This window comes from Myiozetetes cayanensis, unplaced genomic scaffold (genome assembly GCF_022539395.1).
Source record: "Myiozetetes cayanensis isolate MyiCay16 unplaced genomic scaffold, myiCay2020 scf13, whole genome shotgun sequence".
NCBI lineage: Eukaryota > Metazoa > Chordata > Aves > Passeriformes > Tyrannidae > Myiozetetes > Myiozetetes cayanensis.
Window position 1 is genome coordinate 15,285,087 of NW_026086937.1, and position 24,317 is coordinate 15,309,403.

General features: G+C 43.6%; 1 protein-coding gene across 3 annotated transcripts in view; it reads left to right on the forward strand.

Annotated features, from left to right (window-relative positions):
- Window positions 1-6,533: 6,533 nt before the first annotated feature.
- MCF2L2 (MCF.2 cell line derived transforming sequence-like 2) overlaps window positions 6,534-24,317 on the forward strand; it is a 161,652-nt gene continuing 143,868 nt past the window's right edge. For 2 of the 3 annotated variants that reach the window (XM_050308638.1, XM_050308649.1), the window contains exon 1: window positions 6,682-7,094. In XM_050308638.1, coding sequence (XP_050164595.1) covers window positions 6,992-7,094 — 103 coding nt within the window. In that variant the 5' untranslated portion in view covers window positions 6,682-6,991. The other variant, XM_050308639.1, reaches the window with a different exon arrangement.

A 24,317-nucleotide genomic window follows, 5' to 3' on the forward strand; every position in this document is an offset into this window, starting at 1 on the left:
GCCTCCACACGCCAGCTTTGTGGATAAAAAATGGAAGTATTTCCGCTACCAGCAGCTGTGTATTGTGTGGCTGCAGATGTTCTGCTTTACTATTTCCCCTACTCCTGGCCACGAGGCACAGACAGAGTAGCCTGGGAAGCTGCAGTAGTGATCCCCCAGAATAGAGCCTGTGGAAGGGAAAAGAGACTGGAAATGGTCTCTATGGCAACAGATGAACAGCCTTTGGAAAAGGAGATGTGGGGAAAAAATTTAGGCTGAAAATACATCAGTCAGTGAGACAAACCTGTAATCCTTCTCTGGGCAATTTTAAATAAGCTGTTTCCTCTCATCTGGCATTCTGCCACAAAGAATGAAATCCAGATTGTAGCCTTAGCAAGAAATGCCCACACATATAATTACTGAAGTTGTCTTGTTTTAGATGAAAATGCAATGGTCTTTTTTCCCACTGTGATTATATTTGGTACTTCCAAGTCATGGTGACAACTGATTTCTGAAATCAGTTTCTTTCTGAAACTGTATAAAGCTTTGTTGTCTTTTTGATGCTTAGTTCCTATTGGTGGTGTGTATTCGATCCACTCTCCTTAGTGGGGTTGCTTCAAATGTACCTGACATTTGAGCATTTTGTCAACTTTCTATGAGCATCAGGTTCAGTTTAGCAGTGGAACTTCCTCTCTGCTACATTAACTTAACTTCATAACACAACTTTTTCTTTCATTACCTTAACAAAAGTTTAAAACTGCAGAAAAGAATAATGAAACCCCAGCTTTTGTCTCTTGCTTCCTGTTCTTCTCTCCCTCCCCCTCATATATACAAGGACTGGAAATTATGCTTGCTCTGTTCTATTGAATTGTGTTCACTCACCATCTTAAGGTCCAACAGATCAAACTCAGGCAGTTACCATGTCCTCTCATTTGCTTCTCTCCAGCATTTCCCATGCCAGAGACTGTGGTTTACACCAGCCTAGTCAGTGCTCCTTGAGCTGATCTAAATGGGAAGCCTGGTCCTTTTGCTTCCCAGTTGTTGTGGTTTAACCCCAGCCAGCAACTAATTCCATGCAGCAGCTCCCTCACTGCCCCTGTCCCCCTGAAGGGGTGGGGAGGAGAATCAAAGGAAAAAGTAAAACTTGTGGGTTGAGATAAGAACAGTTTAATAATCAAAAAAAAGTAAAATGTAATAATACTAGTAACACTGAAGATAACAACAATAATGGTAATAGTAATAATTGTAACGGAAAGGAGAGAGAGAGAAATACAACCCGAAGCAGGGAAGTGATGCACACTACAATTGCTCCATCCCTGCTGACCAGTCCATCCCCAGGCAGCGATCTGTCCCTCCCAGCCAACATCCCCTCTTTATACTGGGCATGATGCTCTGTGGTATGGGATATCCCTTTGGCCAGTTCAGGTCAGCTGTCCCAGCCATGCTCCCTTCCAGTTTTTTGTGCAACTCCTCAGTAGCAGAACATGGGACACTGAAAAGTCCTTGATTTAGGGAAAACACTATGTAGCAACAACCAAAACATCAGTGTGTTATCAACATTATCCTCCCACTGAATCTAAAACACAGCAGTGTACCAGCTTCTAAGAAGAAAGCTAACTCTATCCCATACAAAACCAGGACACCAGTCTTCTTACGTCAGCATTTGCAGGTGTACAGCCTCAGACTGAGGGTTCAAGAGCTCATCTGACAGAAACCCAGCTTGTCAGGGGTTAGGGACACTAGCAGGGCAGGAGGATTGATTAGGGGGAGGACATTTGTCTTTATAAGTTACTGTGCCTGCTGTCCTGGAGACCTGCCCATGCCTCCATCAATCTAGACTTCAGTCAGTTGGACATTAAAGCTTTCTAGGAGATCAGCTCAGGGGTTTTTATGACACTGAAAGTGGACAAGTGGCTTCCTTAAAATAAATTACATTGAGTTTAGAAAAGTAAGCTGACCCTAAAAATCATAGGATTACTACTTAACAGCTTTGTCTAAAAAATCAGGCTTTGTTTCAAAAGAGGAAAGTGTTGAAAGAAATGAATACAATAAAAATATATGGATTTTCATACAAAATTAACAGCAAACATTTATCTCCTAACTTTCAGCATTGGAAGACTTCTGTTGGAATTATGTAAGCAACACAGAACAGACTGATGCTGGCAGTTTTCAGTTTCCAAGCTGTATAAACAGGAGAAGGTTCAAAGCAAGATGGCAAGACTGTTGAAAGGTATAAATTGACTTTTTTTTTCCCCCAAGATATAGTAACTAGGGCAGCATTTGTTTCAGCTCAGCTCAAGAAAGAGTAACTGTGGGCCATGATCACTATATACAAAAGTCATGGCTAAGGTGGATACTGCAAAAAGGGAATTATTCATTCCTTCTCAAGATGCAGGAACCAGAGGCCTGAAACTGAACTATCAGGCTTCAGATTTAAAACACGAAGAAATGGAGTATTAAATATTAGCAGTCATATGCAAACTTAAGCTCAAAAAGTCCCTGAACTGCAATCTGAAAGGGGAATACTGGAGAGGGACTCTCTCTAAGTGGCCTGTTTCATACACTCTTTCCTAAGGGTGTATTAATGGTCCTGCTCACAGATGGACCACTGTGTCAGGACAGCTGTTCTGGAGCAAAGAAAGTGAATGATTGATGTAAATGATGGTGACAAAAAGGTTTATGATGGAGAACAAAGAAAGGAACAAGAGCAGAGAGCGTTGCTAAAACTGGTGTCTTCAGTGCCCTCTTTTTCTTCAGAGTGGATGTCAGAGGAAGCTGTGCTCCCTTTTAAGGAGCTGAAATGACCCCTGAGGCAAAGCAGGTCAGGCTTTGCAAAGTTTAGCAGGAATCTAAGTGGGAGGGTAGAGCCCCAGGAGCTGCCAGGGGAGCTCTGTGTGGAGAAAGGGTGTCTATGCAAGTCTTGGCAGAGAAGCCCAGATTTGTCACAGCAGTTGACCGAGAGGACAATGGAAAGTCAAGAACAGCAGAGAAGCACCAGCTCTGTGACCCTCTTAGAAGCCAAGCAGAAGCACAGTTCACTGAAATGTTCCAAACAGAACAAAAGTAAGAAAAAATATGCTGTGCTATTTTCCTTTACTATGTGACTGATGTTCCAGAAAGGAAGCAGCACTGTGTGCCTTCTCTGTGGGTATGAATCAAAGAGGTGTCTGACTCATTTAATAGTTTCTTCTACTAAAGAAAATGCGCTGTAGGTCGGAGTTGCTGCCATAGCCAGTAAGAAGCAGTGACAGTGTAATTACCTTTCCCAAAAGTAATTGCCAAAGTGTTATAGTTCTTCCCAGCAAGCAATAGAGCCCCAGCCTTTGATACAGGGATCAGAGAGATAGAGACAAAAGTTAAGGGAGGGACAGGTATGATACCAAAGTAGCTTGTTTTCAAAAGAAGAAAATTGGGAAAGGGATTCTAAACTTCTCTCTTATTCCATCAGCCTACTTTTTTTTTGTCCTGCTATAGAATGCAGAATCCTGTCTTCAGATGCACTCTGTACATCAGAAGGTTGTAATCTTGTTGTGGAAGGAGATTTTCATGAAAAACTAGAAGATGGGTGAGCTTACAAAGGTTATCATGGGACTTGGAAAATGGAAATAATCAAGACAGTGAAGAAGATAGGCTAGTTTCATGGATGGATCTCATTTTGATTCTCAATAGCTCTTCAGGCTCAGTTGACTAAATGTTTCTTAGTGACAAAAGAAAGATGTATGGCTATATAAGATGAAAAAGAAGAAAAGATCAATTTTTTTTCCTGTGAGAGTTTCCCCCTCCATCTGGTCAGGTCATAGAATCTTGTAAACACTTTTTGTTTGCAGTGTGCAATTTACTGCTTATTAAAATTGCTTACAATGCTTTGGCCTCAGCTGTTTGATTCAGAATCTAATAAACAGCTGGTGATTTGTCAGGCTGTCACTCTATGGAAAAATCAAATTCTTTTGCCTGTTGGCTATCATTTTAATAGTGGAACCATGGTGTTTGTATGGCCCCTGATCCTGCTTTCAGTGAGACCCCTGCCTGAAATGTAAATCATCATCCTTTGTACCTCTACCACATGTATATCAGCAAGGGCTTTTATCCTACAGAGGGGAAATCAGTATTTGTTGTAAAAGTACTGTCTTGATTTCATAAAAAATCCCAGCACTGGAAAATGTTACCATCACAGCGATGGACTAAGTTGCTCCAGCATCTCTGAGCCATTTCTCAAGGGACAGGCACAGGGCTTTCCTCTCTGTCTCCTAGAGATCTCTGTAGCCCAGGTTCCTGTTTTTCCCTTTTCTCAACTTTGGTTTTGAAGTGTGGATCACCAGTGCTTTTGCAGTATTTTTGACTTGGTTCAGTGCCTGTAGCTCTTCCATTTGGGAATTTGTAATGGCAATGCACACAGTAAATAGCAACCTTTTCTTAATGCAGGCACCAGTGAATCTTGGCAGTGTAAAGAAATCATCCCATAACTGGTAAAACTAGTGGAGTTTGCAATCCCATGGCTATGTCCTGCAGCCCGAACCCTCCCACCAAAATTTCCCCCTTTTGTTTATTATAACTCACCTCATAAGGGAGGGACAGCACCCTCAGCTAGGACTGAATCCCATATAGCCCAGCCCACAGTATAAACTGGGCAGGGAGCAGCCACCAAACATAATTATTGGGTCCCTACTGTGTCCTTTCCCCTTTCGGGCTTTGTACACCTTGCTGGATTCCAGTGAACCTGTAAGAACCAATTTCCCTCTCCTGAACTGGATTCCATTGACCAACAGGTTCAAAATTATTGAATATGTACTGGAAAGCTGCAAAGTACATTAACACAGTAAGAACAAATAAGAAGAGAAAAAGGATTCTTAAAATAGCTAATGGCCATGTGTCTGCAGTTATTGATGGTGAATAACAGTGTTTGTATAAGAGCATATGGTCTTAAAATAACTGAGAATGAATCTAGCTAGAAATTAGACAAAGGCTCTTAACTATCCTTGATGTTCTTGAACAGCCTTGCTGTAGGAGTAGTGAGAGCAAACCATCTACACTGCCTTTCAGTGTGTTTTTCGTTTATGAATGGGATTATAGAGTGTCTCTCGCTGCAGGGAAAAAAAAAAAAAAATAGAAAAAAATCTGTTAAATGTCTGGAAGCGTGGTGATTTTTCTAGTCCCGTGTTCCTACCTGTAGTCTATGACTCTTCAAGAGCAAAACAGAGCATCCCAGATCTTTCATATTGCTTAAAAAATTATGGCTGGATGTCAGTCTGCTTCCCACATGCATTTTTTTCCCAATAATGGCATTTCTTCCCTGATTGAGGGAATCCTTTTAACTTTAGTCAAAGTCTTTACAATTTGACCTTTACTGCCAAGATAAGCAGTAAAATTAGATCTCAGAAAAAATGTCTTTTGCTTTAATCCCCAAATGTTGGCAGGTGGGTGGCTCTGAAGTCATCCTTCTCACATGTTTTCAGACAGACTTGCTGTTAAAATAACTGAGTAGAAGTATGCAAGGAACCTCTCAGCACAGTTGGTCAATCATCCCAAAATGAGGACAATAGCACAGATACTCAGACTGGCTTGTAGGTCAGCCAGTTTATTATAGGATTTTCCCATCACAGAGGTAGATAAACCTTTTTGTATCACCAGGACAGACACACTAACCATGCTCTAAGATCCGATGAGCCCACAGGGGGGATTTTGCAGCTCCAGCTTTGTGTATACATGTTGTCAGGTTCAAACGTATGTTTGGAAAGGTGGACTCAAGCAAAACCCTATGAATGTGTAGGGAAATCTGGAGTTAGAACTGAAATCCACTCTGTGGGAATACAGCAGATCTTGCAGGCAGCTGCACCCTTCTCTATTTTATTTCTTCAGTTTTAGATGTGTAATATGTTTTCCCTGTTTCCAGCAGTATCTTGTGTGGAGTTTCAGGTAGGCTTCAGAGGAGGAGGTGCAAAGAGAAAATGGAGACATATATCTTGTATCTCTGTTGTGCCCTGCCCTTTCTCACTTTCTTGCTGGCCTCACTTTCCCTCTTCCCAGATGCCAGCTGGGATCTGTAGCTGGGAGGGTTGATGAAGCTTTCCCGTAGTTCAGTTGCCCCATGGCAGTCACGTATCTGTGCCAGGCCCAGCTGTGTCCCTGGCACCCAGGGGCATCTGCTCCCCACAGACCTGCCCTGGCCACTTGTGCCCGGTTGCCCCACAGGCACGGCTGATCACAGGTGAGTCCTACCCAGCACCCACGGCTCATTAATTCACCCTGCCTGTACATGTGCAGCTGGAGAGGGTCCCATGGGCTCAGTCACACCAGGATCTCTGGGATCCTGTCCATGCAGGTGGGCAACAAAGCCTCTGGCCACAACACCCCTAAAAAGCTCACTGCCCCCTCCCCCTCCATGTAAGCCGTGGCCCCATTTTTCAGGCAGGGGCTTTTAGAGGGAGTGGGAGGAGGGTCTCTGGGACACTGCAGGATTCCACTCGGGAACAGCCTGCAAGCACCGGGGCCCCAGGGGCCAAGGGGGAGCACCGGAGGCTGCGAGCGGGTGGTTCTCCACTCGCAGGCTCGCTGGTGAAGAGAGCGTTGCAGAGCAGCTGCCGCTGTTAGAGCTCTCCTGCCAGCTCCACTCCTCCCGATGCCATTCCTACCTCCAGGATTTTTCCCTGACTCGCAGCATCACCATCCAAAAGTCTCCCTGGAGGAAGGTATCTGCTTGCTGGTTTGTCTCTTTATCCTTTGCCTCATCCGCGGGAGAAGGGAGGAAAAAAAGCCATAAGCAATCAACTCACCTGCTTCTTTCCTCTTTTTTTTCTCCCCCCTCCTGCTCCCTTGCTGCTGTCAAGGGGGGTAGAATCCCCTTCTGGAAGGAGCTTTACGAGGTTCATGCATGGACGGCAGCAAATTGGGAGAGGTGAGCAGCCGCCAGAAGATGTGAGAGCTGGAAGGGCCGTGCTGTGGGAGTGGTCCTTGCTTTGTGTGCAAGTGAGGCAGTGAGTGTGCAGCCTCCCACTCTGAGTGCATCTTTTTTTGGATGCTGTGTAGTTCCCTGTGTGAAATGCTTTTTTGGCTAAAAGAGGAAGAGATGTCACATCAGGAGCTCACCCAGCGACTGACTACGGTTATCACCCATGTGGGTAAGTCATCTTTATTTTTCTTCTTACTCTGGATTTGGGGGCCCTGTTCTCCCAGGAGGTGCTGATGCCTTTGTGTGACAGCGTCACACCTGTGCATGAAATAGGAGCCATCGGCAGATTGTGAACCCCTGGCTCTGGGCAATTAGACAGCCTTTTATGGATGGTTTGGTTTGTTTTTCAAGTACGTATTTCCCTGAAAAGCAGAATGAGTAGGAGCAGAGAGTGTCCTACCTGTGAACTGATCTGTGTAAAATACCCGAGCACAGTCCTTGCAGCGAGGTGGTAGAGAAAAGGGGGCGGTGGGAGGATGCTGGAGCAACGGCAGTGCTAATGTGCTGGGCATTTGATTGTTATACTGGAAGCAGTCCATTCTCAGAGAATTTTTTTTATTACCTTTGATGTTTCAAGATTTCTGGAAGCTGCTAGGACAGGATCTCAAAAGCTTTTCTCCATGTCAGCCTTGGTTTTGCTGTTGCCAACCTTAAATGCCAGGGAATACAGGTGAGGCCCTGTACTATGCACTGGCATCCTTATGCATCGAAGCTGGCTGCACACTTGCTGGCATTGAGGACTGAACTGCAAGGAATTGACTAATCTGAAACCAGCCAGACAGTAGGAGATACTGGGCATTAAAATATCAACTGAGAAAGGATTTTGTGACCCTTTTTTGTTACCTATAGTTGAGTTAAAGCAGATTGCAGCTGTGTTGCATCATGTAAAGAGAACATTTTTAGTTGAATAGCATGGTAACAAATTTTATAGCTGTCAGTGTTTGTAATGGATTGTGTGCTGTGAACACCAAAGATGTTATACAGGTTCTTGAAATGGCTTTGTCACGGACTTTGCTCAATCTATACATGAAACAGTGTTACCAAAATCTGGCTTTTAGAGAATAGCCAAGTAAGATTTTAGACCAACATTATTCTTTGGTTTGATATTAGCTGTAGCAGCTGAACTAAGTTTAAGAAAGCAAATGCAATCAGTGCCTTGCCTAAAGAAGTAGCACAAAAGCAGATTTAAACTGAATAAAATATTGAAGACCAGGTCCTATCTCTGCAAGATCTTATCCAGGGGTCAGACTTGGTGCTCCTGGTAACCTCAGCAGGAGCCAGGTATGGGAGAGGCCATGACTGCCAGGAGAGCTTGAGGCAGCAGCCTCTTCGACCCAGTAATGCCAACACGAGCTGCTTTGCAATTGTGCAAATTCAGATTGACACGAAGTCACATGAATTCACATTTTTATTATGAAGATTTGAGAATCAATATGAGGCACGTTCAATTTTTTTTTTTTTTAAGAAGAATATTTCAGTGGAGCCAAAGAGGTTTGTGTGTCTTCTGGTTTTCCTGTTAAACTCGATACAGGTCCCCATCATCCATATTGAGGACCCTGCTTGATGTCAGGAGGGATTTGATAGAGATAACATAGCATTATGTTACCTACTATATAATATACTGTGATCTAGTAGGAAATAATTCTAGACACTAGAAAGATGTTAATGAACCTTTCTCCCATTCCCTGATATATAAGAGAGGTTTCTGGGTCATGTGGTTGACGCTAAAGAGTCATTGGTTTTCTGGAGATCAAGCAGGCCAGTCCTAGGGGGAGGAATGAAGGTCACAGATCTTGGGGTTTTTCCATTTCACACTGAGGCAGGAGCTGAGTTCATCAGCTTCCAACAGGAAAGGATAATCCCACCATTTTCCCAGCCACTAGAGACCTACAAAGCAGCCGCTACTTGTGGAGTCTGCCTGCCTTTTTGTAGGCAGTGCTCATTTTTTATTAAATCATGTAACTGGAAAAAGCAGTTGTGCAAAAATGGAAGCAAGTAATGTTAAAACATTTATCAGTGGCTGAAGGGAAAACATTTCTTCCAAACCCACTGATGATGAACCAGGTTTATGAATCACATCTGTAACATGAGTTGCCATAGCTGAATCAGCAGTAGCTTATTGAAAGAGTAATTCCTAGGAAGCTGCACAGGTCTCTTGGAAGTTCAGTGGGTATCTTTACACCTCAAATAACTGAAAGGGCTCCCAGCCTTAGCAAACTGAGGGGATCCCTCACCGTGAACATACTTTATAGTGTTTACTATTTTTACAACAATCATGACTTTCATATTACTGCTTGGACTGATGGGATTCAACCCATCTGGAATAGCCAGTTCTTGGTTGGGAGCACAACTCTCAGCTCACCCAGGAAGCAGGAGGGAAGAAATTTATTCACAAAATTTGAAAAATGCCAAACAAGAACTTTATGGGGGGGTTAAAATGAAAGACATATATTTGCAATAAATTCTTTATGGGATCGTTTTGATCTGTGTGAAGTAGATGACACACCAGTTTATTTTTAATGTATTGATGAGAGTGACACAAACATAGTTAATCGCCTGGGGTTCATCTTATCTGTCCTGGGCAAAAGCTCTCATCCCTCATTAGCTGACTCATGTTGTGTTAGACAGTTCATGTGCTTGCAACAAAAGCCTCTTATCCTGCTGCAGACTTCATACATACAGCTACTGCCTTACCAGGTTAAAATCGAAGCACTGAATGTATTTCCCTGCTCTCTTAGTTGGTACTTTTCTAGTACCCTGTACTGTAGCACATCTTCATACAGTGTCAAACAACAGAAGACCAAATTAGATCTCTTAAAGAGCTCTGTGCTCCCTCAGCCTCCCTGGGATTGTTCCTGATAGCCATGGTGTGGGTGAGGTAAAGGGGCCACAACAGGTGCCTGGGACAGGAGTAGTTTGTGAATACTAGCAGCTTTCAGCTTACTATCTGAGATCTGGCACAAAATGCTACCCAATCATGTTACCAAAACTGCGTCAGGATTCTGTTTTTAATTTAACCTACTTTCATTGAACTTGTTTGTTGGGAGGTGTTGGGGAAACACTCATCAATTTTGAAGAAGTGTGTCCTTTGGGTAGGTGGGCAGGTGGCAGCTCTTCTCTGGTGGGGAGGGAAGAGCTCTGCTGGGTGACACGCCGGTGCCGATGGCAGGACTGTTTGCCTGTGGGAACATGCACAGTTCTTCCAGCTTGCACAGCCCACAGGAACATGCTTTTGTGCACTCAGTGCCCACCCACACTTGGCAGTTGGTCCCCAGAAGTCTGATGCCAGCTTTGCTATTTGTGGGCAGTGTTCTGGGCACAGTTATGTACACAGGCACCTCCACCCAGTGCCCCATTTACTGCAGGTTTTTCTTACAATGATTTTATAATAGGATGGAGCTGCCAGAACCAATGTGAGCTGTCTCAAAAGGACAGCAGCTTGGCTCCTCTGTTGCCAGTGAAGAATTCCACAGCATGTTAGAGAGGGGGTTTTCTTAGAGGCTCCCCTTAAATCTCAATGAAGTTGTAAGAGCTCCTCACATCTTCAAATGTCAGCTGGATCCAGATGAGCTGGTCCGTCTGTGTCCCAGGTAGGGGAGGCAGTGATGTGAATTTGCAGAAAGCACTACATTGCACAAATGTTACGTGAAAGAAAAGAACCATATAATCAAGTCAGCTTTTATCTGATTTTACATATTTTTATTTGTCCAATTAATGAAAAAAAAAAAAGAATTTAAGCAACTTGATGGAAATCAAAAGGAAAGTCAGTGACAGAAGTTGGTCTAGGACTGTCACCTCAGGAATTAGACAACCACCTAAAATTCCTATCTACTAACCATGGTATGTCAGTTCCCACCACTCTTGGCTTAACCACCAGAGTAAGGAGCTGTGTAAAATACTTGTGTGCATGAAGACAACCTGTGTTACAATTTGTAACAGGAAGTGAAGGATGATGCTGCATTCACTTGACTGTGTGAGAGGAATTTAGGTCAGCAGAATGGAATAACCCGAGCTGGCACTTGTCCGAGGCCAATGGCTTAACATCACAAGTCACAGAATCTGCTTTATGCTACAAAGCCACAAATAATCTAATATGTCACAGCTGGACAGACGATTGCAATGATTCTGATATTGTCTGTGTACATCAAGGGCACTCAAAAGAGATATTGTAAGAAATTAGCTTTCGAGGTACCTTATCAAATAGGCCCTCTGTGACTCCTCTGCAAAGGCCTAAATCAAAGCAATAGAAATTCCCCTGCCTGCAACAGAAAATTCTTCCCTTTGTTTTAGATCATTCATGCATTTCAGGAGCTCTTTTCGAACCACTGATTCTGCAGCTCTGTCCTACTTACAGATTTCTGGTGCACAGTTGGGGGCAACTGGTCATTCCACTGACCACAGCACAGCGGGTTTCCTCACCCAAAAGTAATATACAGGCATGGGATGGACATCTATCCCTGCATTCCCAATGAAATATGACAATAGAAAACTTCAGAAATGTGTCTGCTAAATTTACTTGGGATCTCATACTAACGGAAAGTGGTAGGTTGGAGTTCCTTTCCCCATTAACCTAATTCTGTAAAAACATTGAGCTGTGATCGTGTTATCTGTGTTTTCTCTCTGTACCCCCGTAAATCTTTTGAACTGTTGGCCAATTTTTACCAAATTTGGTGAAGTGGCAGAGGTAAAAAATATTGCATTCATGCAAAATATGAAAATAGTAACTGAAGAGAAAGGTGCAATTAGCAAAGAAAATACTAATAAGCTCATTCTATTAGGGCTAAGAGATTCCATGTGGGAAAGTGGGATGTGGGAAATAAAAGATAATGACAATTTATCTTTTTTAGTTTCAGAGCTTAAAAAAGCTACTTGTTACTTTTTTGTTCCTAGATTGTGGTTATTAATTTTACTCCATTCTGTATGGCCTATTTCGTGCAGCTGTATCTCCAGAAACTGTTTAGCAAGGAACTATTTAAAAGGGTTTTGTTATCGCTGCAAAGTTTGTGTCTATAAAAAGTGGGAATTAAGCTCTCATGAAAAATGTGCAGATGTGCCTGGTGCACTCTCCAAAATGTAGAATATTACAAGTACCACATACTTGTTTAAAGCCCACCTTTTAACTTGTTTTGTTGAGGCATGACCAGAAATAAAGACTATAAGAAACTGTTGATTTGGCGTTCCAGAACACTAGTTTGTCTCAAAGCAAAATATTTATGTAATAGTTTTATCTCATGTTTAGAGAGATAGAGGTGACTAAAGAGCTTCCCAGAACCAGAAGAAATAGTAGCATGCATTAAGGCTGCTTCTGTCTCAGGAGAGAACAGCTCAGAGATGTTTCTCTTCAATATTCCACTTTAGCTGTGGACTTTTTCATATGGGATGAGACCCTGGCATCCTTGAGAGAATGTAAGAAAAAGATAGAAAAATTTTGCGCTATCCAGGTGTGTTACTGTTGATAATTCCTTTCAGAGCAGCAGGCAGTAAGGAGAGCCATGCAGAGCACCACAGAATTGAAAGGCTGCTCACAGCCCAGGCTGTTTTCTCATTTATGGATATTCTCCCCAAAACTGGCTGATATACCCTGAGCTTTCATTCTCAAGCCAGGAAGAGAGCAGGATGTTGGAAAGAAAAGGGAATGGCAGCAGCTATCCACCATCTGCTTGCTGCAAGGTTTTCACACTTTCTACTTAGGCATGTTGTGATGGCAACTGTTGGAGACAGGGAACTAGGCTGGATGGAACTGAGGTGTGATCCAATCTGTCAATCTGTAAGTCACTCTCTTTTTCAAAAGCCTCCGCATTGCCGCTGTTAAATCTAATGCCACAGCAGTCTCCCTCTGTCTTTTGTTTTCTAGTCTGCCTCAGTAATGGCTTGTAGGTGTTCGCTTCTTGGCATGGAGGACTCTTTAAAATTAGTAAAGGAAAGTCAGGGGACAGAATCCAAGTTTAGCTGTTGGTACTGGTGATGCTCGTGGTGCCTTCCACAGCTGTGCAGGCAGGACACCAGGTCCTGTACATCCCTAGGAAGCTCTTCTCACCTCTGTGGCTTGTCTGTTGGTGCCTGGAAAGCAGTTGGGAGACAAATGAGTAATTCCAAGATGCATGTTTCAGTTCCAAGGAAGTCTGTGTGTCTTCTGTTTGGGTCAGCTCTTCTCATGGTTTTCCTGAACCCACCTCTCTCTCAGGCCTGTATTTTAGACAGTGTTAGCCCTCCATGGCAGTTTAATAAAGCAGGAAGCAGGAACCTCTGACTTCCAGAGCAGGCTCTTGCAAACACTATGTGGTGGATTTCCATTGGGTTTTGGGTTTTGTTTTGCACTTTTTTTTTTTTTTTTTTTTTCTGGAAGAAGAGGTTTTCTTATTAAATAACAATTTCAAAATGAAAAAGAAGAATGAGGTAGTTTAGGTCACAAGCAAGGGAAAAATGACTTCTTACGGCATCATTCAATGAGCTAGTCAGACTGTGGCACTTCCCCCTCTGCTCTTAAACACTCCAGAGCAAGCCCAGGGCTACCTGGAAGGAGAAAGTGAGGGGACTGTCCAGGGCAAAGCAAGTGTAGGAGGTTTCCTCCTGTGAGTCAGGCACAATGAGAGATGCTGGTGCTGGCAGAAGTCATTGCTCACTAGCAGGGCAGGTAGTTGTGACCATCCTGCACTGTTAAGTCCCAAGATTAAAAAGCAAATAGGGCCAGAAGGAGGTAGAGAGAAGCCCCTCTCTGCTCCCATCTCTGTGGCAGAGGGAAGCTCAGATGGCCTCGCTGGAAATTAAACTTAGCTGACATCTATCACGTTTCCTGGCAGCTTGTTAAATACAAGGGACCTTTTCCACCTCTTGCCTCATCTTTTATTTAATTCCTTTTTGTCGCCCTCCATATGGTGCCTGAATCCAAGAGGTCCCCTGAGAGGACACAGCCCTGGGGGAAACAGGTTCAACACTTCGGAAGGTACTTGCAGCACCAGGTCATCTCAATGAGCAGAGAATCAGCTCATCAATTCCATGGCTGTCACTCTTTTTTTCTTTCTGCACCGTGTTGGAGGCCTCTTTTAGCCCCTGAGGTTGGACTCAGCATTCAATCCAGGATGGACTTTTCTGGACCTGGGTGACTGCTAAAATAATTTTGACAGCACAGTGTCAGGTACATAGTCCGATTTGTATATTTTATCCTGTTCTTCAGAGCTGGGCTTGAAGCACTGGGGAGAAGATAAACCATAAATGTTTTGTGTTAATGATGTGTTTGTGTTAATGCTGTGTTTTATCCCATTGACCGAGTTTCTTGTACCTCCCTTTGGAATTCAGCACAGTAACATCTGGATTTCCCCAGATGGTCAGTGGGTAAGTGAGTGGGAGAAATCTAAGTTCTCTGCAAAGCTGCCTGATCCTTCTCACATGAGAAAATTCTGGAGAATGATATGAAAGGGATAACATGGCACATGGATCATTATTAGTCAGTCGGCTTTGGTGATTCACACCAACCAGTGCAGCAGACACGGCCAGAATTGAAACCAAGGAACAGAAGGGGAGGCAGGGTGAAGAAACAGCCCACTCTTACATGCATAGATGGAAAAACACCAGTTGTAAATACCTGAAGTGCTCTGTAAATCATGGCATGGAGGGAAGTACTGCTCAGAGAGCAGGAACACTGTAGAGGAAAGCTGGTGAGTTTAGCAGAGGAAAGGCTCCACTTTGGCACAGGCACAGATGTGTAGGGGACAACTGGGTTGAGACCACAGTATCTTCAGGCTCCTCTGTTATGTAAACACAACATAGATAACATCTGTCAGTCCAAAGGCATAACTGCCTCTGAGGAATTATTGAGCTTGTGTGCTGGAGGAGAGCCATGTCCAGCGTGTGAGTTCAGGCTGGTAAAGTCTGAAGTAACAGCATTCATTCAAGGGTGAAATGCATTACATTTGTATGCACCCACCTCTTGCCTTTTGCAGTGCAGCATTGCAGAAGGTTGATGCCTTTTCAGCAGAGGCCTGCAAAGAGTTCTGTTAGTGAGGAGTCCTTCATGCTGTTTTCTATTGGAATATTCCTTGCAGTGTCATAGGGAATGAAGCACTGAACCAAGAGAGAAAATCCCAAATTTCAGTGCACCCTAAGATTTAGTTTACAAAGCTGCTGTGTTCTGTGTCAAGCCATTGCAGGGGCCTGACAGTACAGAAAAATATCCCAAACAGTGTGGCCAAAGGAAAGATGGGCTACCAGTATCAAAAATCCATGCTGTCATTGAATTATTGTCTATTCTGTTGGTAGAACAACATGCATACAATAGCTCAAAACCAGCATTGCACCTGCTGTGTGTTCAGTTTGGAGTGTTCTTGAAAATGTGTTTTTCCAAAATCACTGCTGTCATGAAATTTGAGTCCTGAATCTTTTAGGCAGTCAGCACCTAACAAGCAAGGCCAAAGTACTGATTGTCCATGCCTTCCTGGAGACTGCTTCTCATCTGCCTGCCTCAAACATGGACTGTCCCCGTGGTCTGGCTCTGGTATAGGGTACTACCATCTAATGCTCTCCTGATCTGAGGACACAGGGGCTTGTTTGGCACCTCAAGGCAGTCAGCCCAGCCCTCCCTGATTGCAGAGCTACATGAATGCAACACAGATGGAGTTCTCTGAGGACTCCATTGCAGTAAGTGCAGGACTATTACATGGAATGCAAAGCTGATTCTCTGGAAGCTTAAACAGAGATATTAAGGTCCTTTTTGGAATGTTAGACCAGGTCTGATTCCTTTACTCAAGCATGGGAGTAAAAGTTAAATTTCTGCGAAAGCCAAAATCCTTTGAAACATTGCAAAGAGGTGATGGGAAACAATGCCTCATCAATATTACAACAAAGTGGCTCTGATCCAGAATGATGCAAAGAGCTCTCTATATCTGAGTGAATAAATGGGGAACTGCTGGTACTCAGCACTCCACAGGACCAGATATTTTAGTCTGAGTGCACTCAGCTGTAGCTGACCCAGCTGTAGGTGCTGCTGCAAACAGGTATGAGGCAGCACAGAGACTTAGCACCTGCCATCAGAATTGTCCTGAGTTCATGTGGGGATCTTGGGTCAGTTCCTGCCAGAGCTCAAGGAAAGCCAAGCTGAGAGGATCTCAAGTCAGATTCCCCACATCCGTGAGTGCAGCCTGTAATCCCCATGCTTCCGGTTACCTCCATCTGTGCCTCAAGGATCTTGGATGGAAACCAGCAGCTCTTATCCTGTTTATGCACCCACTCATATCACCTAATATGTGAGCACCCCAACTGTCCTACAGCAGGGTTGTCATAGTATCTCTCCATATATTAACACCATATGTTACAGAATGGGTAGGAGAAAGGCTGGATCTGCCACTTCCGCAGTGCAGGCTGTTGCCCAGGGCAACGAGATATGAGGGGCTGCAAACCATTTAGCTCTTGCTTCCTCTGCATGACCGTGAGCTCTACGATTTCCAGTTTCCCTTGGGCAATGAATTGTGTACAGCTGGCCCCGAATACAAGAGCAGTTATCTGCAGTTCCAAGACATAAATACAAGGCAAACAGTGTTGATGTACAGCATTGTGGGCTGCCTGGCAACAGCTGCAGACAGGATCTGACTCTCCTCATTCAATACATGCCTTAAGTTCCACAGATTTTGTGTATATATATACTCCCAGTTAACACGGGAGAACCACTCCAGGAAACTGGAATGTGAAGAGGTGAAGAAAATCTAAAACCAGAGAGGGTATCTTTTAGTATTTCAGGAAAGTAATTGTTGCCTTTAAATTCCAAGACCTTTAAGGTAGCATATTTTAATTATACATAGGTAGAGAATAAGCCCACAGTTACTGGCATCTCCAGTTATTATTATTGCAATATCTCTAGCTTACTTATGACTTTCCAAGGACATGCATGTGCTGACAGACAGATACCATGGAAAGAACTGCAAAAAACCCCTGCAGCACTAGTAACAGTGATAAGTAGAAATGAGATGATTTGAATGTAAAAATATGTATTTGAATATAGTGCCTGTTAATTACATATGTTACAACCTTGACACTCCAAATGCATTATTTTCTGCTAGGGAGTTTATATTCAAATAGAATTGCTGTGGCTAGAATTACTATCAGGAGAGTTTCCCTTTTTTTATCAATCAATAATCCTTCACCTAACAAAACATGACTATAAATATTTCCTACCTTTGAGTCTGAAGTTCACTGTTATCCATTACACTGTAGTTCCTAAGTCTTGAAGCCAAAGCTCAAGTTTTTGAAAGGATCAATATTGGTGTTTGCAGCATGAAAGCCAAAGCTGATGGAGCCATACTATTGATCTTGCAATATCCAGAGAAAAGGTTATTTCAAACTGAAATAGCTATGGCCTTAGCATGACTCTGAGCTGTAATCAGGTACCGAACTCAGACAGCTCCCAGCAATTCTATGCCAGTAGTTGGTGCAGGAAGGTTGCTGGGAAAATCTGATTAATCCTTGTTATGGCGGTCAGCTTATTTTGTGAACACAAACTTCCTAATTTTTTTAAAGGAGAGATTCAAAGCTACTCTCACAATTTCATCTGTCTCAGATATTTGCACTGTTATCAGTGTCTAGCATCTTTTCCCATTCCACACTGAAGAAGCCAGGAGGGGCTTCACAGCTGACTTTGAAGTCACAGTTCAGTCTGAGGTAAACTTTTTGGTCCTTTTTTTTTTTTTTTTATAGCTCATAAAAATCCATCTTTCTGGCTTTGTTTTCAGCTAGGGGAGAATGCAGTTTCAGCATTGTGCAATTGTCATTCTGGATCATGTTGAATTACATGCTGACTATACAGTAGAGCCTTGTGCATAATTTTATCTTGAATGGGAGCAGAGAGCTGGCAGCCAAGTGCCCTGGGAAGAGCAGACCTGGTGGAACAAAGCAAAGAGAAGCCTGTCAGTGATATTCTGTGCCTATTCTACCCCAGTGCCTGCAATAGCAGCTCTGTACAGGCCACATTCTGCCTGTCCCACTGTCCCCTTCAGTGCTAGGGTGTCACCTGCGTGCAAGTTTTTCCCAGTCCAGTCATACGAAGGAGAAACAAAACACAAGCCCTCATCCCCTGCACTCCTTCTCGTTCCAGCAGGGTGGCAGAGCAGGGCTGCTGCCTGAGGAAGGGGGTGTGTGTGTGTTGGTCTCAGGAAGCAGCTGTGCTGGAGAGGGGGAGAAGGCAGCAGAAGGAGCAGAGGGCACATCAGCACCACTTTGCACTGCAGTTTCTACTGTCACCGTCCCTCAAGGGAAGGGCCAGACCCTTCCGGCATCACCTGAAAGGCAGGGTGTTACAGAGATGGGCAGAGGGGCCTCACTCCCTCAAACCCCTTCTCCAAGCGTTTTTAAGCCGGGTTTGGTATCCAGGAGTTACTCTGTTGATGGAGAGATCCAGGCGCTCTCACCGCTGCCTGTTTGCGGAGGAGCCGCTGGAGGGCGCGGGAGGGTGAACCATTCCCTGCCCGAGCCCTGCAGGCCCGGGCGTCTCCTCCTGAGGCCACAGCACTCCTGAGGGTGCAAAATACCGAGTGCATCACGAGTTCGGAGAGAGCCGTTGTCTCCAGAGATAAATACCCTGTGAGATGGGTGTTGAACCTTTGAAAATTAAAGTACAAGTTCTCTATCTAAGCTTTTCATCCAAACTGGGATATGCTATAGAAGGACATCACTTGTGTGTTTTCAGTTACCATAGTTTAAGTTTTACGTAAAATCTATTTTCCTATATTGGAGTAAATGCATCTGTTCATTTTAATATCTAGAAAATATAAGAAAGAGCCTAATCTTATACCAGCTTCTCTTTCAGAAAATGTGAGAATCTGTCATGATTTTGATAACTTAATTAAACACTACAGAAGTTACTAAAAGTCTTAAACATCTGCCAGAAATTACAAAAGCTAGGAATATGCCTTGCAGAAATATAAGGCTGGCATTAGTATGATTATTTTCACCCCCAGAGCGCTGTCCCATAATACCTGAGCAAAGGTGGTGAGAGACTCAAATGATACATCAGGTCTAAATTAATCTAGCAAGTCTAAACTGCAGGTCACAAACAGCAGAGAAAGCATCAGGAAACAGCATCACCCACAGCACAAGGGAAAGAGGGACTGGGGGCCCTCACAAATGCAGTACCTGAAACACTGAATGGAGAGTGTTGGTGGGAGCCTCAGGTGAGAACACTCCGGCAGTTCAGGCTGATTACTGTACTCTGGACTGTGACTACATACACATACTGCTGCCAAATGCAAAATACTTTCTCAGTACAGCCCACATGCTCTAAAATACCTGTCATGTCCACTACCAGTGCTGATATTTGGGATCAGTCACTGAACCTGATATTAAGACTCCTTTTTAGTGTTTTGGTTTTATTTCACTCAATTAGGTCATTCTTAGTAGTTTCAGTTCAGCAGCCTTCACTATCAGACTTGCTGCCCCCTGAAAGTGTGTGTAGTAGTAATTAGCCTGGAACAGAACACTGCAAAACCTTAATGAGCAAAACACAGCTTCAAATTACATTGTTGAAAAGATGAGGATATCTACAAATGACATAAAGTTGAGGGTCGCTCTGTGTACCATGCTCAAGGCTGCAACCAAGAAAGGGATATTTCTTTGTGTGTCCCCATGTATTTTACAGCTTTACTGCAGTAACTGCAACTGATCTTAGACAAACTGCATGAATATCTTGGGGTTCGGTTCCCAGCTGAAGATTTTTTTCCTTATGCTTCATTATTTGTATTGAGATTTTAAAGTTCACTGGTGGGTTCTTACAATCCTTCTGACACAATTAAAAATATTGCTTTATTTTTTTTTCCACAGTTGATTGCTATTCTTGAAGCAAGTATATTTAAACAAGAGACAGGAAAAAATTGTGTAGAATTATGTGGGTTTATGCTACAAAGGAGCAGCAAAGAAAGAAAGATGGGCTGAAATTATTGTTAAGCCAATTCAAAGGGCTCTCAAGCCATGGGGAGATGTATGGATTTATTTAGCATATTTCTCCCCAATATTTTGCTTTCATGGGGCAAAACTTGAGGTGAAATTATTCCTCCCCCCACCCCTCAAGCCTTCTTCAAATAGTTCTCAGATGCATACTCAAATACAATAAAACAAAAATATTATTCTTAAAGCATACCCTTTTATTGGCAATTAAATAGGAAATTGTCTATTTCAGGAGAGTAACAATCTCTCTGTGGTGCTGAAGTGCTCAGCTGAGATTCACTGGAGAAGTACAAAGCATTATTTAAGGCTACATTCCATGGAGTGGACTTACGCCTATTGGGACTAAGGTCCATAAACGGATGTGGGATTTAGATACATTTTATTGAGTTAATCTGTTCTGGTCAGCACAAAGTATTTGCCATAGGGCTTCCTGACAGACTAAAGAGCAATTTCTTATCTCATCAGAACACTGCACCACTCAGCTTTAGGCAATTTAAGTCCATGGTGCTGTTCAAGTCAAAGTGCTGTCTTTATTTCATGTGGGCTGAAGGTCTAACCTTGTGCAGACCGTGCTCAGCACATCCCAGCACACGGATTCTTCATGTCCTGACAGCAGGACACTCGGGGCTGACAGGGGAGGCCATTGTGCATTAGTGCAGTGTCACAGAGAAACCCTTGTGCTGCCTTTCATAGGAAAAGTTGTCTCAGGTGCAGCTTTATGCTGTTTCTCCACCTGAAGCTGACTTACAGTTTTGGTTTTTTTTACTGTGTGGACTTATTTGCCTTTTAGTATATATCCCTGAATAATTTTGGGCTTGCTATGAAAGGAAATGAGGCTTTGATGCTAATACTTTTTCTATCCTAGCTGGCCATTTTCCATATAATTTTAGCAGCTCTTGCCTCATTTGGACAAAGGATTGAAACTCTTCGTTTCCTGTAAATTTACTCCTTTTACATATTCAAGATGGGGTAGGGTGCCAAAAACCAACAGTTGTGCTGGCTGGGGAGGGAGAGGGCTGGGGGTGTGGCTGAGTGTGGTGAGGCAACGTCTTGCCTTGCTGTGCCTGGTGCGTGAGACAGTGCTGTGGGTGGGGAGAGGTAAATGAAGTGCTCACACGATACTCACTGATGCACATGCTGGCAGGTTATCCATCCCTTTATTTTTCTGCTACACACCAGGCTTTGGTGTAACTCGGGAAAGCACTCTGTAGATTGTGTCTTTCCAGAACCTTAAATCTATTACAACTGATGGCTTAGAGACAGAGCTGGGGTGGATAAACTGGGAACAGCGCAGGGGTTCAGGCTGTGGGTGGATATGAAGAAGGAACAGCTCTGCAGCATCAGGCACTGAGCAGGACAGATTCTTATCACCTGGATGTAGGCATGTGCAAGCATCCAGCTGCTCTGTGTGGTTGCACTTGTGGGTGCACACATAGGAGGGTGTTGCAGCCTTTCATTTGCAGGTGCCCAGCATGGAGAAACTACCACATGGGCAGGTCCTTCAGGACAGACCTCTGGTGTCCTGGGGAAAAAAAAAGATAAAGTGTACTTTACAGTAGCCAGAGTAGAGGGAGTAACTCCTCTTTGATGATTTTATCCTCAATTCCTTAGACGAATGCAAGCCTTGCCCTAGAGGGTGTTAAAGGAGTGTGTTTGATGTGTATCTACCACTTGAGAGCCCAATCAGTCAAAAAGGTGTCTAAGAAAGTCTCAGAGGAGCTCCTTTTTCCTTGTGGACTGTGCAGAGTGACTGAGTGAACCTCAGTGCACAGATATAGAAACAGGGAAAACCAATAGTCCCTGAAGCCCAATCTCCTATTCCTCGTGGTAACTGATGTTGAGTGCTTGAGAGATGGCAATAGAACATTGGAAATGCCTTTACTGTACTTTGTAATGTGAGAAGCTCTTTCTTCCTGTTCAGCTAACATTTGGCATGTGTCCAAAAGCCTTGAGTATCAACAGCCCTTGTGATGCTCACAGATCCTATTTTTATCCCCGTGTCTTTCTGATTCTCCTTTATCTGCTTCAAGTTATGAATTGCAACAACAACATAAAAATGATGCTTCCGTCAGGGAATGTGCACAGCTGCTCCTCGGGGAAAGGAGCTGCCCTGGTGGCCTTGGCTGCATGGATCCAGCAGCTGGTCTGCTCTGTGAGTGCTCCACTGGTTGGTGAAGGGGGAGAGAAGGAGGAATAGTGCAGTGATTCCAGTGCAGTGCTCTGGATGAAGGCAAGGGCCAGGGTTGTCATGGCTCTGGAGGTGACTCAGTGTGTGCAGTGGCAGAGTACAGAGAGGAGAAAAACATGTTCCCTGCTTAATCCAGATGGTCTTTTCCAGCACTCATGGTGCTGCTGGAGGGCCATGGCACAAAGACTGTGCCTGTGCATCAACCTCTCAGATGCAGTGGTGGTACGGTCATCACGGTGTTTAGGAGTGTAGGAGGATGGGGGTCTGACATGCCCAATTTTATGGGCCACAGCCCTCCCAGGGTTACCCAGTGTTTCTGTCATCTGTTCCTTTTGCATTTACTTGTCTTTCAGTTTATTCCCCTGACTTTAAACCAAGAGCTATGTTTTGGGTATGTATTGCTCAGAAAGTTTCTTGATCTCACTTAGGTCCTTAAGCATTTTCATGATCAGGACTGGAAGAAATTTGCATCCAAGCCTAAACCCTGGATCTAGCTGCTTTTTACCCCTGTACCAGTTACAGATTGTAACTCTAAGACTCTGTTTGTCTTGCTGAGCAGATTCCTAGCAGGACAGAAATGCCTTCTGTTGGTGATCTGCACTTAGATGTAGAGGTCAAGAGAGCCAGGTGCCACAGCACTTCGTGCCACTGCTTGACCTGTGAAGGTTCCGATCATCCCCTGATCTCCTGGGAAGCTTCTTTAATCCAGCGGTAATGGCAGTGGCCTGTTTTCTTTTGTTTTGCTTGTGTTTTTATTTTTTATAATGATGGTAACAGTCCTGGACTAACCCTGGATGTCTGCACAGCTTTGAGGTGGCAACAGAAGTTCCTTGGCTAAGGTTGTCCCCTGATTTTCCCTCTGCTCACTCCTGCTTTCGGCAGCTCGTGGGGGTGTAAATGTGCGTCAGCAGTGGCAGAGTTGTTGTTTCCTCTGCTGAAGGTGACCAAAAATGTTGTGCTCGTCCGATAAGAAGTCACTTTAAGCAGCTCAGTGTAATGAGATTCTGAAGCCATATGGCACTGGAATTAGTGCCTTCTAGTGCAGGAACTGCATGTTGTAATTGCAACAGTGCTGTATGCTAAAAGTAATTTCAAGAACAGAGATATTTTTTCCTCTGCTTGTTACTTTAACTCCTTGGGGCTTAAAGCAATGTCTGGGATGCAGCCCTTTATTAAAAAAGGAGGGAGATGCAGACCTGGTATGCTTTTTATTAGTTGAAGAAAATAAATGGAAGTTAATAGAAAAGACCAGTTTCCATTTCCTAGCTGAACACTGGAATGGTTGTTTGCCCGTAACAGCACCAAGTGTGCTCTGAAAATAAACCTTTGTGTCAAACTGCTGAAGTGCCTCATATGCATGTTCTGGTGATGGGGAAGGCAGAAAGAAGGTCCTGGACATATATACACAATGAAAATGTGTTTCAGCATAGCTATCAAAGATCAGCTCAAACATCAGATAAAACATCACATATGGAATAGGAAAATGTGAAGCTGGGGTTTCAGGAATGAAATATAAATTATTTTCTTAGCTTCAGTGTGTATGAATCCTAATATTGGCATTGGATTTAGATTACTTATTTCTCAGCCTTGTGGAATACTATATACACTGAAGGGGAGCTGCTGGTCTTCATAAATAAATAAGATATCTCTTGCTGTTGGGTTTTTATGTTTTGTTGTTGTTTTTAAATCACTGGTGGAATGGAGAGGCAATTTTTTGAGTCTTTTCTACACTAAACTTTCTTAATGGTTCTTACAAGGCTCAGATGGAAAAGTGATGCCTGTTTCCCTGCAATTGTTTAAATGACTGTGTGGGTTATGCCGGAAACAGGGAGCGTTTTACAGTGTTTTCTAGCTGCCTCATTTACCCATGCAGCAGAAACAGAGTTCTCTTCCTCCTTCCTCTGGCACATAAATGCTGTTCCCGAACTCAAATCTTGACTGTTCACAAGAAATTACGTCCCTTGGGCTCAGCATCATTGAGATCCAACGTGTTTGTCGCATGTTTTGTGCTTGACAGTGATACCAACTGCTTGGTATCAGAGCACTCCTTTTGAAGCAGAAGCATATTGTTTCATGAGAAGAGATACTGGGCTTAAACTGATTTAACTGAGTTGTCTTTAAATTTGTGGCCATCCTCTGGCCACACAGTCATGGCAGCAAGCACTTTCCAGCAAGTTTCAATTCCAAGGTAAACTGGTATTTCTGATGGAAGTCGGACCTCGTGCAGCTTTGCAGGCTGTTTTGGTTAATGGCGTCTGAGGATATCTGGGTCATGGGTTG